Genomic DNA, 16,072 nt, shown 5'->3' with positions numbered 1-16,072 from the left:
AAATGTCATATCCCTCACTTTACGATCACCAAACTTTCTGATGACTTTGAGCCACTAATAGCTTAGCTTGGATGCTCCATACCTTATCCTGAGCATCCTTCACTAATTCTACCCCTAATGACTCCACTTCTCCAGCTTCAAACCAACCTATGGGAGACCTGCACCCCCTCCCATAAAGGGCTTCAAATGGTGCCATCTCAATGCTGGAGTGGTAACTATCCTTGTAGGAGAACTCACACAAAGGCAAGAACTTGTTCTAATGTCCTCCAAAGTCAATCACACATGCCTCAACATATCTTCCAGCACTTGGATAGTCCTTTATGATTGCCCATTTGTTTATGGATAGAAGGTGATAAGGTTCCAATTGGGGAGTGAATCCAATCAAAATCAAATGCAGAATTTAAACAATACAAAGTAAGATAGATGAGAAATAAGGGATGAGAAAGGAAGAAAGAAGGGTTAATTGAATACACAATCAACCAAGGGGGAAGAGAAACTTAAATTCGAAAAGAAACAACTCAATTGAAACTATAAATGAGCAATCTGAAGAAAAATCAAGGTTAAGAAGTTCTAAATCAACAATGGAAAATTACCATCACTAATATAGATTTAGTTTCACTAAACTAGACTAACCTAAAGGTAATCCACCCTTAAACTACACTCTTTTAAGAGTTTCTTCATTCAACATCCAAAATCTCCCTTCCAAATTTAAAAGACTACTATTTTATATTAAGAAATAAAGAAGACACTTTCTTTTATAATTTTACCCTTAATGAGATAAGGGCCTTTTTTGGTTGCCTTCTTTTGTAAATTCTTGAATTTATGAGATGACCATTTGCATACATGGCCTCTTTCTTCTTTCTCTTCACTTTGATGGACTTACCACACATTGTATGTCTTTATTTGGTGTCCATCAAACTCCTCTAAAGCTTTCATTTAATCTATGCTATCTATGTCGTTATCATCCTCCCCTTATCAAAAAGGATTCGTCCCTGAATCCAAACCTTGCAAAACCATGAAAAGGACAAACAACAAATATATCCTTATATCATGAGGGTTAGTACAATGGTTATCACAAAAAGTATAAACCAAGGAGACTCAATATGAAAGAACAACCAAGTATCCTCCATTATAATGACTATTAAATTCATAGGTGGAGCATAAGGAAATTGACTAATCCTTACATCAAAAGGATAATACCACCCAAATGATGGTACTACTTTAAGCTCACATACCCCTAGATGTTCATCGAGGTCAAAATAATAGAAGGTCCACATAATTAGTTCATACAAACAAGTGTAGACATAAATGAAACCCCAACCCACATGCAATGCACAAACAAGTATGAGACTCATCATATGAAAAGAGATAGTATAGAAAGGTGTCATGCACATTGGGTTCATCTAAGATGTTCCTATATGCAAGATCACAACTAGGTTCAAGGATATTAGCTCTCATTATATCATAAGATAGAGCACACAAAGACAACATGATGAATTTAGGATAAACCTCACCTTTTCTTAACAAACAACTTCTACGCCCATAAGATACACAATAAATAAGATCATGAATAAAATCATATGCAAAGAGGTAGTAAAGAAAGGGGGTAAGAAAACTACCCTTTCCCATATACAATGTAGGCCCCTCAAGTAGATTGTAAACCCTTAAGAAGGACTTTTCATCATAGAGAAAGGTTCAAAAATATTCATCCAAATAGTGCTTTCCATCTTGACCAAGAATCACCACAAAAGTGCCACCATTCAACTCATTATCGAGGTCAAATTGAAATGAAATCCATGAACATAGGTCAAGTAGACCCCTATTTGCCCGGTTTTCACTCTTATTTTCCAATAACATACTCCACTCAAAAGCGTGAGCATCATCATATGAAAACAAGTAGTAAAGAAAGGAGTCACATATATAAACTTCAATCAAAGTGTTCCCAAGTTTAGACTCCACTTTATATACAAAATCACTAAGACTCACATAAAGATTTGGAACACACAAGAAAGAAGTAGAAATTAACATATAATCATCACCTTCCTTCTTACCACTAACCTCTCCAATAAATGTAATATTATCTTCAAAGTAGAGATTTTCATCTTTGAAAAGTGTGTCATCATACCATAGTGGATTTTCAAACAATTGGTAGCCTTCAAAAGTGGATACCCTTCTTATACGATAAGGCATTCCACTATGCACACTCTCAAGAATCACGTCATCATCAAACAAGATATTATCCCTAAACACACATCCCACCTCAAGATTTTTATGTGTAAAACAAGAAATAATATTAAGTTCTAAGGATTCATTCAAAGCATAAGTACCAATACTAGATGGACAGAAATTGATCTTACAAGAAGAAGCAATGTGGTCATCAAAAGAATCAACTAGTGTAGGATCACTTTTATCACATGACAATGTATCCTTATTCAAGCTTCAAGTGCCAACACTAAGTGGACACAAATCGGCCTTACTAGAAGAGTCAATCCGGTTATCTATAGGATCAACTAGTGTTTGCTTACTCACAACAAAGATATTATCATCACACAACAAGGTGCTATCAAGAACATAACAAGGTAAAAACTCATTATGCTTATATATAGACAAGCTATCATTTACATTCAATTGGCTACTAGCCACACAATGATGTTCCAAGTTCAAGGAAGTGTAAGAGTTAGCATTGTTACCTTTTATCTCATAAAAAGAAGTGTCTTCACCTTGGTTATCAACATTGGAGCACATTTTCTCCTTTTGGAAGCTTTCAAGGACTTCATGATTCTTCACATTTTGAGGTTCTTCACTAGTATTACTTCCAAGAACACCTACAAAATCATTAAAGCACCTAGAGAAAGAAAATTTACATGAGTTTGAATAGGGTTGTGACAACCCTCTCATATCACTCCACACAACCACTCCTTTTTCCACTCTAGAGTTGTCATTTTTCACACCCTTACTCCTCTCAATCTTTTGTCTCTTGATTTTATGGGAGTTAGGACAAGGGCCAAGGATTCCTTGTGATGGGTTAAAAGTTCCCTTCAAGTATAGCATCCACTTTGATTCACAAGGAGTGGATGTTTTGATTTCCATGAAAAACTACTTTGGTTCATCTTCATAAGGAGTAGCTTGCTTTGTTTCCAAAAGCAAATCCTCAGGCTCAACCTCATGATGAGTAGTGTCTCTCTCTAGTAACATAGACTTGACCCTTTCAAACATCCACAAGCAATCATCAAAATCTTAGCTTAACATGGTAAAAGATTCTCTTAACTCTACTACTTCATGGCTTATGTTCCTCCCACTCTACCTCCAACCTCATTACTATACGGAGAACAAGAATCATTGGAAATAGGATGAGAAGAATAAGATAGATAACAAGAATCATTGGAAATCGGATGAGAAGAATAAGTTATCATATTTTGAGAAGTAGGGAATATACCTCTTCTATGGTCCACACAATGACTTTGAAATTGTCTCGCCCATATCATATTTTGAGAAGTAGGGAATATACCTCTTCTATGGTCCACACAATGACTTTGAAATTGTCTCGCCCATACAAATATGCCTTCTTTTTTAGGATAGGGAGTAGCACAAGATGAGGAAGGGAATTCAACCTTAGAACTTCCATTTCCATTTAGATTTCTATCAAAGGATTCATAAGAGTTTGGGGGAGAAAGTATTATACCTCACATAGACATCATAACCATGGTGCGAAATAAGAGAGCCTTCATCTTCACAGTGGTATATACCATAAGGTCCTTCTACCCCTTCAATATCATCACAAGAGCCATAAGATCCATTCATCTCATAATTGTCTCCGGAGTAGTAGTTCTCACTACCATATTGTTCATTATCCCATGGACCATCATATCCCTCATAATACTCATTTTCACTATGCTCATAGCTCACATTGCAACAAGCGTATTCACTAATGTCATCTCCATAATATTCAAAAGTTATGGAACACATTCTTCCTTGTTATCAACTTGTACCAACCTACAAAACTTAGAAAATAAGGTTAGTGGAAAAAGTATTCATTCCTGTTGTATTTGAACTCACAATTCACCCTCCTAGAGTGTCTTCCCAAAGTTGATAAAGAACTACCTTTGCCCAATCAACTCCCAAGATTACTAATTCTTTGTAGTGGAGTAGATTTTTGTGACTTTTGAAAGAAAATGACTCAAAGAAAGCTTAAGAACTTGAATTAAGAGATGAAAGGTTGAAGAAAAGAAGCACAAAAAAATCAGACTAAAAAAACTAAGTAACAAAAGTAGATGAAATTGCTTGTTGTTACTTAATTTGAAGAATCAAAGAGATGATTTAATATTTTAAAACTAGTTAACAAGTAATTAAAGATATTAATTAGTTGAGAATTGGAAGAAAATGAGTGTACAAGAAGAGAGTTTGGACATTTAGAAAAATTTTGGGGTTCAAAACTTCCCATACTTGGAAAAATTTGAGTCCCAAAATTTTGGGACGCCAAAAAAAGTATAAAAAACCTGTAGAACAGTCTCTGAAGTTGTTGTACACGTGCCACATGGCGCGTTTGGAGTGGGCTGGCAGTCAGTTGTTGACGTGGTGCTGACATAACGCTAATGTGGCTGTTATGTTTGCACTGTTGAGTAGGTGAACTGTTGATGTGGCATTTCACGTGGAAAATTTTTTTTTTTTTTTGAATTTCGATTTTTTAAAAAAAAATTCCACTATTGGGCTAACAAACACTTTTGACAAACTTTGACTTGAGAAAAATGAATCAAATATATTTTTTGGTCTTCTTCTTCTTCAAGAACACACACCAATTGCCAACACCATCAAATCAACTTGAAATTGGCTCAAAATTTAGGATTAGCTTCCCCTTGACTTAGAGAACAAACCCCAATGATTATTAAACTCCAATTTCTCCTCAATCAAAAGACCCACTTTCAAAGTTTGAAAATTTTCAAAAGCTCAAAACATTTCAATTGCAACTCAACTTCTACAACTACGAATTGAATAGAATTTGAAACCTAAACTCAAAAAATACTAGAAAACAAGAATCTAGTGTCAAAAGCAACAAATCAAAACAAAGTAATTTTTAGAATATTTGTTTGGATGAATTTTTGGAGTTTTTTTTTAATTTTTGAATAGATCAAATTCCAATACTTAGATTTGTAAAAATAAATCTAAACCTAAGCTCTTGATACCAAATGATAAAGTTACAATTGGGGAGTGAATCCAATCAAAATCAAATGTGATATTTAAACAACACAAAGTAAAATAGATGAGAAAGGAAGAAAGAAGGGATAATTGAATACACAATCAACCAATGGGGAAGAGAAACTTGAATTCGAAAAGAAACAACTCAATCGAAGCTACAAATGAGAAATCTCAAGAGAAATCAAGGTTAAGATGTTCTAAATCAACAATGGAAAATCACTCATCACTAATCTAGATTTAGCTACACTAAACTAGACTAACTTAAAGGGAATCCACCCTTAAACTACACTCTTTTAAGTGTTTCTTTATTCAACATACAAAATCTTCTTTCCAAATTAAAAAGACTACTATTTATACTAAGAAATAAAGAAGACACTATTTTTTATAATTTTACCCTTAACGAGATAAGGGCCTTGTTTGGTTGCTTTCTTTTGTGAATTTCTGAATTTATGAGATGACCATTTGCCCACATGGCCTCTTTCTTCTTTCTCTTCACTTTGATGGACTTTTCACATATTTTATGTCTTTTTCTGGTGTCCATCAAGCTCCTCTAAATCTTTTATTTAATCTATGATAAACATGTCGTTATTAGAAGGCTATGCTGAAAGTGAGTTAAGTGTACAACTCTTCATACAACTTTTCCCAATATTTAGATGTGAACTACGTACCACGGTTTGAAATGATAGAAAGGGGAACCCCTTGCAGCCTTACTATCTCCTTCACATAAATCCTTGGTAGCTGTTGTGTATTATAGTCTACTCTAACGGGGATAAAGTGTGCTGACTTTGTTAACCTGTCAATCACCACCCAAATGGGGTCGTATTTCCCCAAAGTCTTAGGAAGTCCCATGACACATGGCTATTCTCTCCCACTTCCATTACATAATGGACATTCTTTGAAGTAAACCTGTAGGTCTTTGGTGCTCATACTTTACTTGTTAACAGTTCTGGCACTTGGCTACATATTCAGCTATGTCTTTCTTCATACCTGTCCACTAGTATAGTCATCTCAGGTCTCGATACATCCTGGTGACTCGAAGGTGAATAAAGTATTGCAAACCATGAGATTTAGACATGATCTTCTAATTTAAACCTTATACTCTAGTTAGAAAAATCATTCCCCTAAAGTGAAACACTCCAATTGTATCAAGTGTTGAATCTTGGGCCTTGCCCATCAACACCTTTCCTCTAATTTAATTCAAAGTCACATCTTCAAATTGATTGGTCTTAATCTCCTCTATAAAGGGCCTTAGATCAACACTGGCCATTATCCCACCTTTCGCTAAGATGCCTAACCTCATGAACCTGGCCTCCAAGCCCTGAATTTCCCTAGTAAGGGGCCACTTGCAGGCTCCCAAATAGGCTAGAATACCCATATTAACTAGTTTTCAGCTTAATGCGTATACTGCCATATTAACCTTACCTGGATAATACTATGTAGTGATATCACAGTCTTTGAGAAACTCCATCCACCTACGCTATCTCAGGTTCAAGTACTTCTAGGTGAGCACATGCTCTAAGGTGCGGTGATCAATAAACATCTCATACTTGACACCATACAGATAATGCCTCCAGATTGTCAATGCAAACACTACTACTACCAACTCTAAATCATGAGTCGAATAGTTCCTCTCATGCACCTTTAACTACCTCGAAGCATATGCTCCAATGTTCTTATCCTATATCAATACAACACCCAAACCTAAATGTGAAGCATCATAATAAATAATGAAATCTTTATCTTCAACCGGTAGGGCCAAAATTAGTGTTGTGGTCATAAGAGTTTTAAGCTTTTGGAAGCTCTCTTTACACTTATAAATCCACTCAAAGGACACCTCCTTTTTAGTTAGCCTAGTCAAGTGAGTAGCGATATAAGCAAATTTCTTCACTAACCGGGGGTAGTAACTGGCCAGTCCTACAAAACTTCTAGCCTTGGTCACGAAACTAGGTCGAGCCCAGTTCTTAACTGCCTCAATCTTTTGTGGGTCTACTATTACTCCTTTCTTCAAAACCATATGGTAACTAAAGGCAGCTAGAATTCACACTTAAATAATTTTTCATACAACTTTTGTCTTCCCAAATCACCTAAGACAATTCAAATATGGTCTATATGTTCCTATTCATTTTTTGAATATATCAATATATCATCTATAAATACGATCACAAATGAATCTATAAATGGCTTGAACACCCCATTCATCAAACTTATGAAGGCTTCAGGTGCATTGGCCAACCCAAAATACATTACCAAAAACTCATAGTGCACATACCTAGTCCTAAAAGCAGTCTTGGGCACATCCTCAGGCCTAATTTTTAACTGATGGTACCTAGACCTAAGATCAATCTTTAAGAAGACTGATGCACCTTGTAACTTATCAAAAAGGTTATCAATATGAGACAATGGATATTTATTTTTGATGGTAACCTTATTATTGACTTTTTTCCACCACAAGCAGATTTGCACATAGTTGTCGGTAGTTAACGCACATTCTCATACTATCATCCTTCATGTTGACAAACAATACTAGACCACCCCAAGGGGAAGCACTAGGATGAATAAATCCCTTATCAAGAAGTTCCTTGATCTGAGCCTTAAGCTCTCTCAACTCTATCGGAGCCATATAGTCGGGAGGAGTAGAAATTGGATGAGTACCCAGCTCTAAGTCAATGCAGAAATCTATATCTCGGTCAGGAGGCATACCAAGAAAGTCTGAAGGAAACACTTTTGAAAACTCACACACTATCGAGATAGACTCAATAGAAGGAGACTCTACATTCATTTTCAAATATGTTCCAAATAGGACAAACAACACTACCATACCATTTTTCTAGCCTGAAGAAAAGATATAACCTTAGTTGTATTAGACTTGTAACCCCTTACCACTCTAACCTTTCCCTCCCCAGGATCTCTAGAACCATAATTTTTGCATTGCAATTAATTACAGAAAAATATGGGGATAACCAAGTCATACCTATGATCACATCAAAATTTGTCATGTCTAAATTTACTAAGTCAACCCAAGTCTGTTATCCCATATACACCACAGATCAAGCATGATAAACATGAGTGACTATAACGGACTCTCCAACATGGGTAGAAACATGGACAGAGGAATCTAGTATATCACACATTGCATCAAAACCCCAAGACATATTTCACACACACATAGGAATAAGTAGAACCCGGATCAAACAAAACAGTAGTCATTCGGTCACTGACAAGAATAGTACTTGTGATCACTACATCAGACGCCTTTGCTTTAGTCTTGCCTGGAAATGCATACAACTGATCCCATTCATCCTGACGGGCTACCTCCCTACCTGGATGGGCTGCTCCTTGACCTATACTACCATTACCTTGGCCCCCACAGCCTCTTGGATTTCCTCCTCTCCTACCCTTTGGACATCCTCTTCTATTGCTTCCCCCAATTACTAGTACTACTGTTCTGGCCTGCTGAGATGCTGAAACTATCCCGCGGGGTGAGCACACTCCCTCATATATATCCTAGCTCTCTACAGTTAAAAAAGTCACGATCAAAACACGAGCGGCTACTTGGGCATCATGCTTCCTGACCCTCATGGGTCAGATTCTGCTATGGAGTACTTGAAAAATGGCTAGTAGACGCGGGCAGTGCTGACTAAATTAGCTGGGTTGTAATTATTAGCCTACCTGACCCTCTAGAATAGGATCCCTGGAAATTAACTATGCTCTTGGGCTTCTTAGCCAAAGCTTTGTCCTGCCTATATATTCTCACACCTTCTACCTTTTTCAAAAAGTTAGTGACTTCGTTGAAACTCCTGCTTAATGAAGTCATATGAACTGATAGCACCTACAACTCAGAGTTCAACCCTTTCACAAACAACTTGAACCTCTCTTCTTCTGTAGTAACCAGCTGAGTAGCATACTTAGACAATGCATGAAACTTGGCCTCATACATAGGCATTGATAATCCTCCCTACTCTAGTATTATAACCTCATCCTTCTTTCAATCCCTCAAGGTATGGGGCACATACTTTTCTAGGAACAGAGCATAGAACTGAACCTAAGTAAGTGGGGGAAACACTGGCAAACTGCACTCTACATAAGCCCTCTACCACTATTTGGCTTCATCCTATAGTTAAAATGTCACAAACTCCACTCCATGCTCGTTTATTACACCCATCTTGGGCGACCTCTTATAGCAGTCAACGATGAACTCATAGGTATTTTCGTTCTCAGTGCCATAGAAGACAAGAGACTTGAGCTTTAGGAACTTGGTGAGCATGTCATACTCAGTACCGGTCATCACAAGACCCATGAGTGATCTAAAGTAGGCATCAAGGCCCACCACCTTATTTGCTATCTAAGTTATAGTACAAATAAGACAAGCAACAAGAGCTGGTGCTGCGGGGATTCTAGGAATGGTTCTAGTTCCATCCAACCCACTCAAGAAGGCCATGATATGCTGAGCTAGTATGTGGTCCAAAAGGGAAAACCAATAGCCTTAGTCTAGGTGCCTTCCTCTTATTCAACATTCTCCTTTTCTTCTCCAACCTATACATCTTCCTCTAACTCATTCTGGGGAGCATGAGGGGCCTTACCTACTGGCACCTTTTCAATTGGAACCTTTACTCTTATAGGTGCTTCTCTCCCTCTACCCCTATCGCGTCTCCCTCTCCTGCCTCTACCTCAGCCTCTTCCTTGAACAACGGGCTCTTCCTTTAGCTCTACTAGAGCTATGAGCCATACACCATTGTAGCATGTATTAACCATCTGCGTACAAGAGAGTGAAAGTGGTTAGATACCAATTTGGTTCACCATATATCAATTGGAATCAAGTTATAGTAAGAAGGAAAGAAGACAATAAAAATTTTCCTAAATCCCGTAGCCTCTTTAAAAAAAGTACAGACGTCCCTGAACCAGTCTGCAAGACTATACTAGACTCACTTTGGTATGAAGATATCAATGAACTTAGGCTCTGATACCAACATTATCATGATCTAACCTACTATGACTGGCACCTGAACTAACTCTCTAGTAGGAGAACCAATTATAAAGCCCAAGCTAACATAGTTGTGAGATATAACAGTTAAAGATTTGTGAAAGCAAAAATAAATTAAAAAACAATACTAAGTCCCCATAAACTTAGAAAACAATCTACAAACAAACTGAAACTATGGAAACATCCTAGGAACTGAAAGTCATCATACCAAAACTCTAAAACTAAACAAGTATAGAATGGGAGTGTGACTCCAAATAGAAAACCAGCAACGAATAAAACCATTTTCTGAACATCTAAGTCCTGGAAAAAGGGAAAAGACTAGAAATAGTTTACGACAGCCTGGAAAAAAAAGCTCACCCTTAAACTCGAACTCAACTACTCCTCTAGGCGAGGTCTCTCCGTAAGAGGCTGAATATATCCTATACTTAATAAAAAACAGAGCAAGTATAGTGTCAGTACACAAAAGCAATAGTGTACTGATAGGATCATGCGATTAGCCAGTAAGCGGATCATGGACAAGTAAACTCAATATGATAAACACATATATACAGAATAGATAACTCATATCACCTCAATAGTACCCAGCAAGATCATAGTTCATAACCTTAATATCATGCAACTTCACATAAGGGTCCACTTAGGGGACATTCAAACACTTAACTTATGTCGAAACGTAACACCCGATCCAAGATTTATGTTGAAATGTGAGACCCAATCAAAATATATGTTGGAATATGACACCGGATCCAATTTATGTATTGGAACACGACACCCAATCCCAGAACATAAAAACAACCATAATTATATTCAGTATTAAACATTATAGCACCAAGAATAGGTTCATCAAAAAATAGGTCAGCAAGTGATCATTTCACATATAATCTAGCATGTTCCCCAATTCATATACACATATGGATATCATAAAGCAATTTAATAAGTACATGAAACACATATGGGAATAAAACCATCACCTACCTTAAATTCGAGCCTTAATAACCTTAAAGTGCAAGACATTTTCCTTTCTGGGTTCTTTCCACATATCTTGGTCTAAAAATAGTAAATCATATAAAGGATCATCAAAATAGCCTAACTATCACAAAAATAATACAATTATCATCCTAGTCCAAAACCATGATCGTAATCCCACCCTAGGGATATTTTCCACCCTTAACCACATGCCAAAACCCTCCCATAATGATCACCTATCTTAGTTTATAAGAATTAGGAATCGAAGAATGAGTTTAGGGAGTAAAATCATTACCTTAAGCATGGAAATTCATGGAAAATTGATGAAAATTTCCCTAGGTCACCTCTTGTCATTCTAGGAACTTTTTGTAGAAATAGACCAATTTTAGAATTTTTCTAACTTATGTCGCGACTATCCCACTCTAGTGGGACCTATCTCGGTCTAGTGGGACCTGTCATATTCTAGAAAGAATAGTCCTACTCATGCGGGATATGCAGAAATAGTGAGCTTTGAGTTTATGATCCAAGACTCTACTTCACAACACATCCCCTTCCAAAGACTTATTAAAAGATACCATTCACGCCAAATTCAATTTTGGAAGTTTTACTCGCCCGAATGTAATTCTGCGAAGCCATAAATGCTTCGCATCATCCTAGTTATCTTTACTAGGCTAAACGTTTCCAAAGTTACTAACCAAAGTTTTTTGGCCTAAAGTCCTTCCCCATTATTTTATTCATAAAAATGGGGATAGGTCGTTATAATCAAGTAGTGACAAATGAAATAAAATACCTTATGAGATCAAGTCACTCTCCATCATATATAGTCTAATAATTTGTACACAAGATCTAAGAAAATTCAACAAATGAACAACAACTTTCTAGTGGAACCCCACAAGTGAGGGCTGGAAGGGTTGAAAGGATATTGAGTTGGGTACACGGCTAGTCTCTATTCCATGTATCAAATGGATCTAGTAGAGTTGATGGAGGTTAAGGTGCATCTCCAAGACCTCTTGAGTAAGGGGTTTATTAGGCCCATGTGTCTCCCTGGGGTGCTCTTGTTCTGTTCGTGAAGAAAAACGATGGTACCTTATGCTTGTATATTGATTACAGGCAACTCAATAAGGTGATCATCAAGAATAGTACCCGATGCCATGGATTGATGAGTTATTTTACCAGCTCAAGGGTGCAGAAGTGTTCTCTAAGATAGACTTGAGGTCACGGTATCACAACTGAGGATTAGGGAGTCAGATATCCCTAAGACTGCTTTCAGGACTTATTACGGGCACTATGAGTTCTTATCATGTCTTTTGGATTGACTAATGCCCCCACAACATTTATGGAATTGATGAATAGTATGTTCAGGACCTACTTGGACTCCTTTGTCATTCTATTCATTGATGAGGTTCTAGTCTACTCCGGGAGCAGAGAACAACATGAGTAGCACTTGAAGATAGTACTTCAAATCATGCGGGATCAGCAGTTGTATGCCAAATTCACTAAGTGTGAATTTTTGCTTGAGTCTTTTGTATTCCTAGGGAAGGTGGTGTCCAAGGATGGGATTATGGTATATTCAGCAAAGATAGAGACAATTCGTGATTGGGCCAGCCTCTTTTCTCCTGCCAAAGTTTGCAGTTTTTTCAGGTTAGCAGGATATTATAGACGATTTATAGAGGGGTTCTCTTCTATTGCAGTATCTTTGACCAGATTGACTCAGAACAATATTCTTTTTCATTGGTCTGATGAGTGTAAGGCGAGCTTCTTGAAGCTCAAAGACTTGTTGAACTTACTCTTCCTATTGAGGCTCAGGGATTTATAGTGTATTGTGATGCTTTAGGTATTGGTTTGGGATGCATTCTGATGCAATAGGGTAGAGTTATTGCATATGCTTTCAGACAGCTGAAGGTGCATGAGCAGAACTACCCCATATATCATTTAGAGTTGGCGGTGGTAGTCTTTGCATTGAAGATTTGGAGGCATTACTTATATGGAGCACATTGTGAGATCTACACTAACCACTATAGTCTTCAGTACATATTCAGCCAGAAAGACCTTAATTTGAGAAAGCATAGGTGGTTGGAGTTACTGATAGACTATGACATCACTATTTTATATCACCTGGGTAAGTCAAATGTGGTAGCAGATGGTTTGAGCTGAAAGGTAGTGAGTATGGGAAGTTTGGCATTCTTATCATTTGAGGAGCGACCTCTAGCTTCAAACATTCAGTCCTTAGCTATATAGATAATTCACCTTGATATTTCTGAGTTGGGTAGGGTACTTGCTTGTGTAGAGGTTAAATCTTCTTTGATGGAGTAGATTCGGGAACAGTAGTTTAAGAACCCACATCTGAGGGTTATTCGTGATAAGGTACTCAGTGGGGAGTCTAAAAAGGTGATCTTAAATCTGTAGGGCATTTTGAGGATTAAGGGTCTTATCTATGTTCCTAGATTTGGAGATCTAGTTAGGCTCATCCTTGAGAAGGCCCATTGTTCCAAATATTCCATTCATCCTGGTGTAAGAAAGTTGTATTGCAATCTACAATAGTATTACTAGTGGTATGATATAAAGCAGGACATTATGGCTATTGTGGCTAGGTGCTTGAACTGTCAGCAGGTCAAGTTCGAAATCACAGGCCAGGTGGTTTGACCCAGCAACTACCCCTTCCAGAGTGGAAGTGAGAGTGAATAGCTATGGACTTTGTAATGGGTTTACCATGTTCTTCTCGAGGTTTTGATTCTATTTGGGTCATTGTAGATCTGTTGACCATGTCTGCTCACTTTCTATTGGTCCAAACCACTTACACTTCAGAGAAGTTGGCTTAGATTTACATCCGAAAGGTGGTCTAATTGTATAGGGTGCCAGTATCTATCATTTCGGACCGTGGTACTCAGTTCACTTCATATTTTTGGGGTCTATATAGAAGAATTTGGGTACCTAAGTCGAGCTCAATACAACTTTACACCCCCAAACCAATGGACAGTCAGAGAGGACTATTCAGGTCTTGAAAGACATTCTACGAGCCTGTGTTATTGATTTAGGAGGTTAGTGAGATCAGCACTTGGCTTTGGCAGAATTTGCATATAATAATAGCTATCATTCGAGCATCGAGATGGCACCTTTTAAGGCATTGTATGGTAGGATATGTCATTCCCAATGGGATGGTTTGATGCCTTTAAGGTTAGGCCTTGGGGAACTGATTTATTGCGTGAGTCGATGGAAAGAGTTCGTATGATTCAGAAGAGGATCCATACTTCCCAGAGTAGGCAAAAGAGTTATGCTGATTGGAGGGTGCGGCCTTTGGAGTTCATGGTTTGAGATAGGGTATTCCTACGAGTGTTACCTATAAAAGGCGTTATGAAATTTAGGAGGAGGGGTAAGCTTAGCCCTAGGTTAATTGGCCAATTTGAGAGCTTAGCCCTAGGTTAATCAGCCATTTTGAGATCTTAAGACGGGTAGGGGAGGTAGTTTATGAGTTTGCCTTGCCCCCAGCACCATCAGGTGTTCACCCTGTATTCCATGTTTGTATGCTACAGCGGTACATTTCAGATGAGTCTTATGTAATTCAGTGGGATTCGGTTCAGTTTGATGAGTCCTTAGCCTTCGAGGAGGAGCCTATAGCTATTTTGGATAGGCATGTTAGAAAGTTACGCTCTAAGGAGATTCCATCAGTGAAAGTCAAGTGGAGGCATCGTCTGATTGAAAAGGCTACCTGGGAGACCGAGGAGGACATGTGGCCCAGATATCCTCATATTTTTCGAGGACGAGAGTCCTTTTAGTAGTGGATGTTGTAATGACCTGAAAAGTCTTTTTTGTACTTTTGCATATTTTTACCATTTTACCTTTTCCCATAGCTTCTTTATAGCTTATATGCGATATAGGAATTGGTGACATGCTCCCCAAGGTGTTCGATTGAGTTTTGAGGTGGTTTCGCCATTTTTGAGGCTTACAGTTTGAAAGAGTTGGCTTTAGGCAACAACTGTAGATTTGGGCATCGTATGAGAATTTTGACGATTTCATAAACTTCAGAAGGTCCATTTTGATCTATATGGAAAGTTGTTTTGGGTTTTGGAGTCTTCATTTTGAGTTTAGGTGGATTTGCCATTTTAACTTTAAAAGTTTTGCCAAATTTGACTTTGATCAACATTTTTAGTAAACGCACTAGGATGAAAATTTTGTTAGAATAGTTATCTCCAGAACACCGAGTTTGGTTTGGAACGACCTTTGGTTTGGTCCTCGAATTGCTAGGAATGATTTTTTAACCATTTGTGCATTTTGGAAGCTTTTTTTTAAAGTGTTGACTTTGGTCAATATTTCGACGAAATGACCTCCATTGGAAAATCCATCGATTTCATTAAGTCTGGAATGTTGTTTTTAGTTGGGTAGCATAGTTCGTTTGGGTTCGCGAGGTTCCAAATGAATTTCAAACCCCCATCAAAGAAAAACTAAATCCTCCAAGGTTCAGCACCAGCTAAATTGCTGGTGCAGGCCACTTTGCCCTTCGCCTTCATGAGCTAGGGGACGTGATCGCGAAGGTCATGGTATTTGGTCTTCGCGATCACGGGGATTAGTGCCGCAATCGCAAAGTATAATTTGTCTGGGTATCCTGATTGTGGGAGATAGCCTCATGATCGGGATGACCAAAATCACTGAATCCAGTAAATTAAATGCCTATTTTCAGCAGTCTGAGTCCTATTTTGGGATTTAGAAAAAGAATAATTTTGAGAGAAATTCTTGACCCTTTTCGATCATTTTCATTCTAGTGCATTGGGGATCCTTGTGGGAAACGTTTTGAGGCCTTTATCCGTTGTAAAAACCTTGTAAGTTTCGCGTAAATTGCATTGTTTCTTGCATTTTTGAACTATTCTAGGGCTTAAATTTGGTGAGTTTGTTTGAGCTTTTTACATGCTCGGACTGTGCCCATATTTGGGGAACAAG

The 16,072-nt window shown here is 37.8% G+C and overlaps 1 protein-coding gene across 1 annotated transcript; it reads left to right on the top strand.

The window, feature by feature from the left end:
* The first annotated feature begins 14,278 nt into the window (after positions 1–14,278).
* Positions 14,279–14,913, top strand: LOC129883508 (uncharacterized). Its single transcript, XM_055958152.1, has 2 exons — positions 14,279–14,446; positions 14,671–14,913. Exons 1-2 carry the CDS (start codon positions 14,279–14,281, stop codon positions 14,911–14,913), a joined length of 411 nt encoding a protein of 136 aa, XP_055814127.1.
* Positions 14,914–16,072: the final 1,159 nt, after the last annotated feature.

The sequence above is a fragment of the Solanum dulcamara genome, chromosome 3 (genome assembly GCF_947179165.1).
Source record: "Solanum dulcamara chromosome 3, daSolDulc1.2, whole genome shotgun sequence".
Classification (NCBI taxonomy): domain Eukaryota; kingdom Viridiplantae; phylum Streptophyta; class Magnoliopsida; order Solanales; family Solanaceae; genus Solanum; species Solanum dulcamara.
Note: the sequence above shows the minus strand (reverse complement) of the source record. Positions and strands in the feature narration are given on the sequence as shown.

Coding starts and splice junctions, on each gene's coding strand:
- LOC129883508 (XM_055958152.1), top strand. CDS start 14,279: ATGTCATTCCCAATGGGATGGTTTGATGCCTTTAAGGTTAGGCCTTGG. Junction 14,447..14,670: donor TGCGGCCTTTGGAGTTCATG/GTTTGAGATAGG, acceptor TGTATGCTACAG/CGGTACATTTCAGATGAGTC.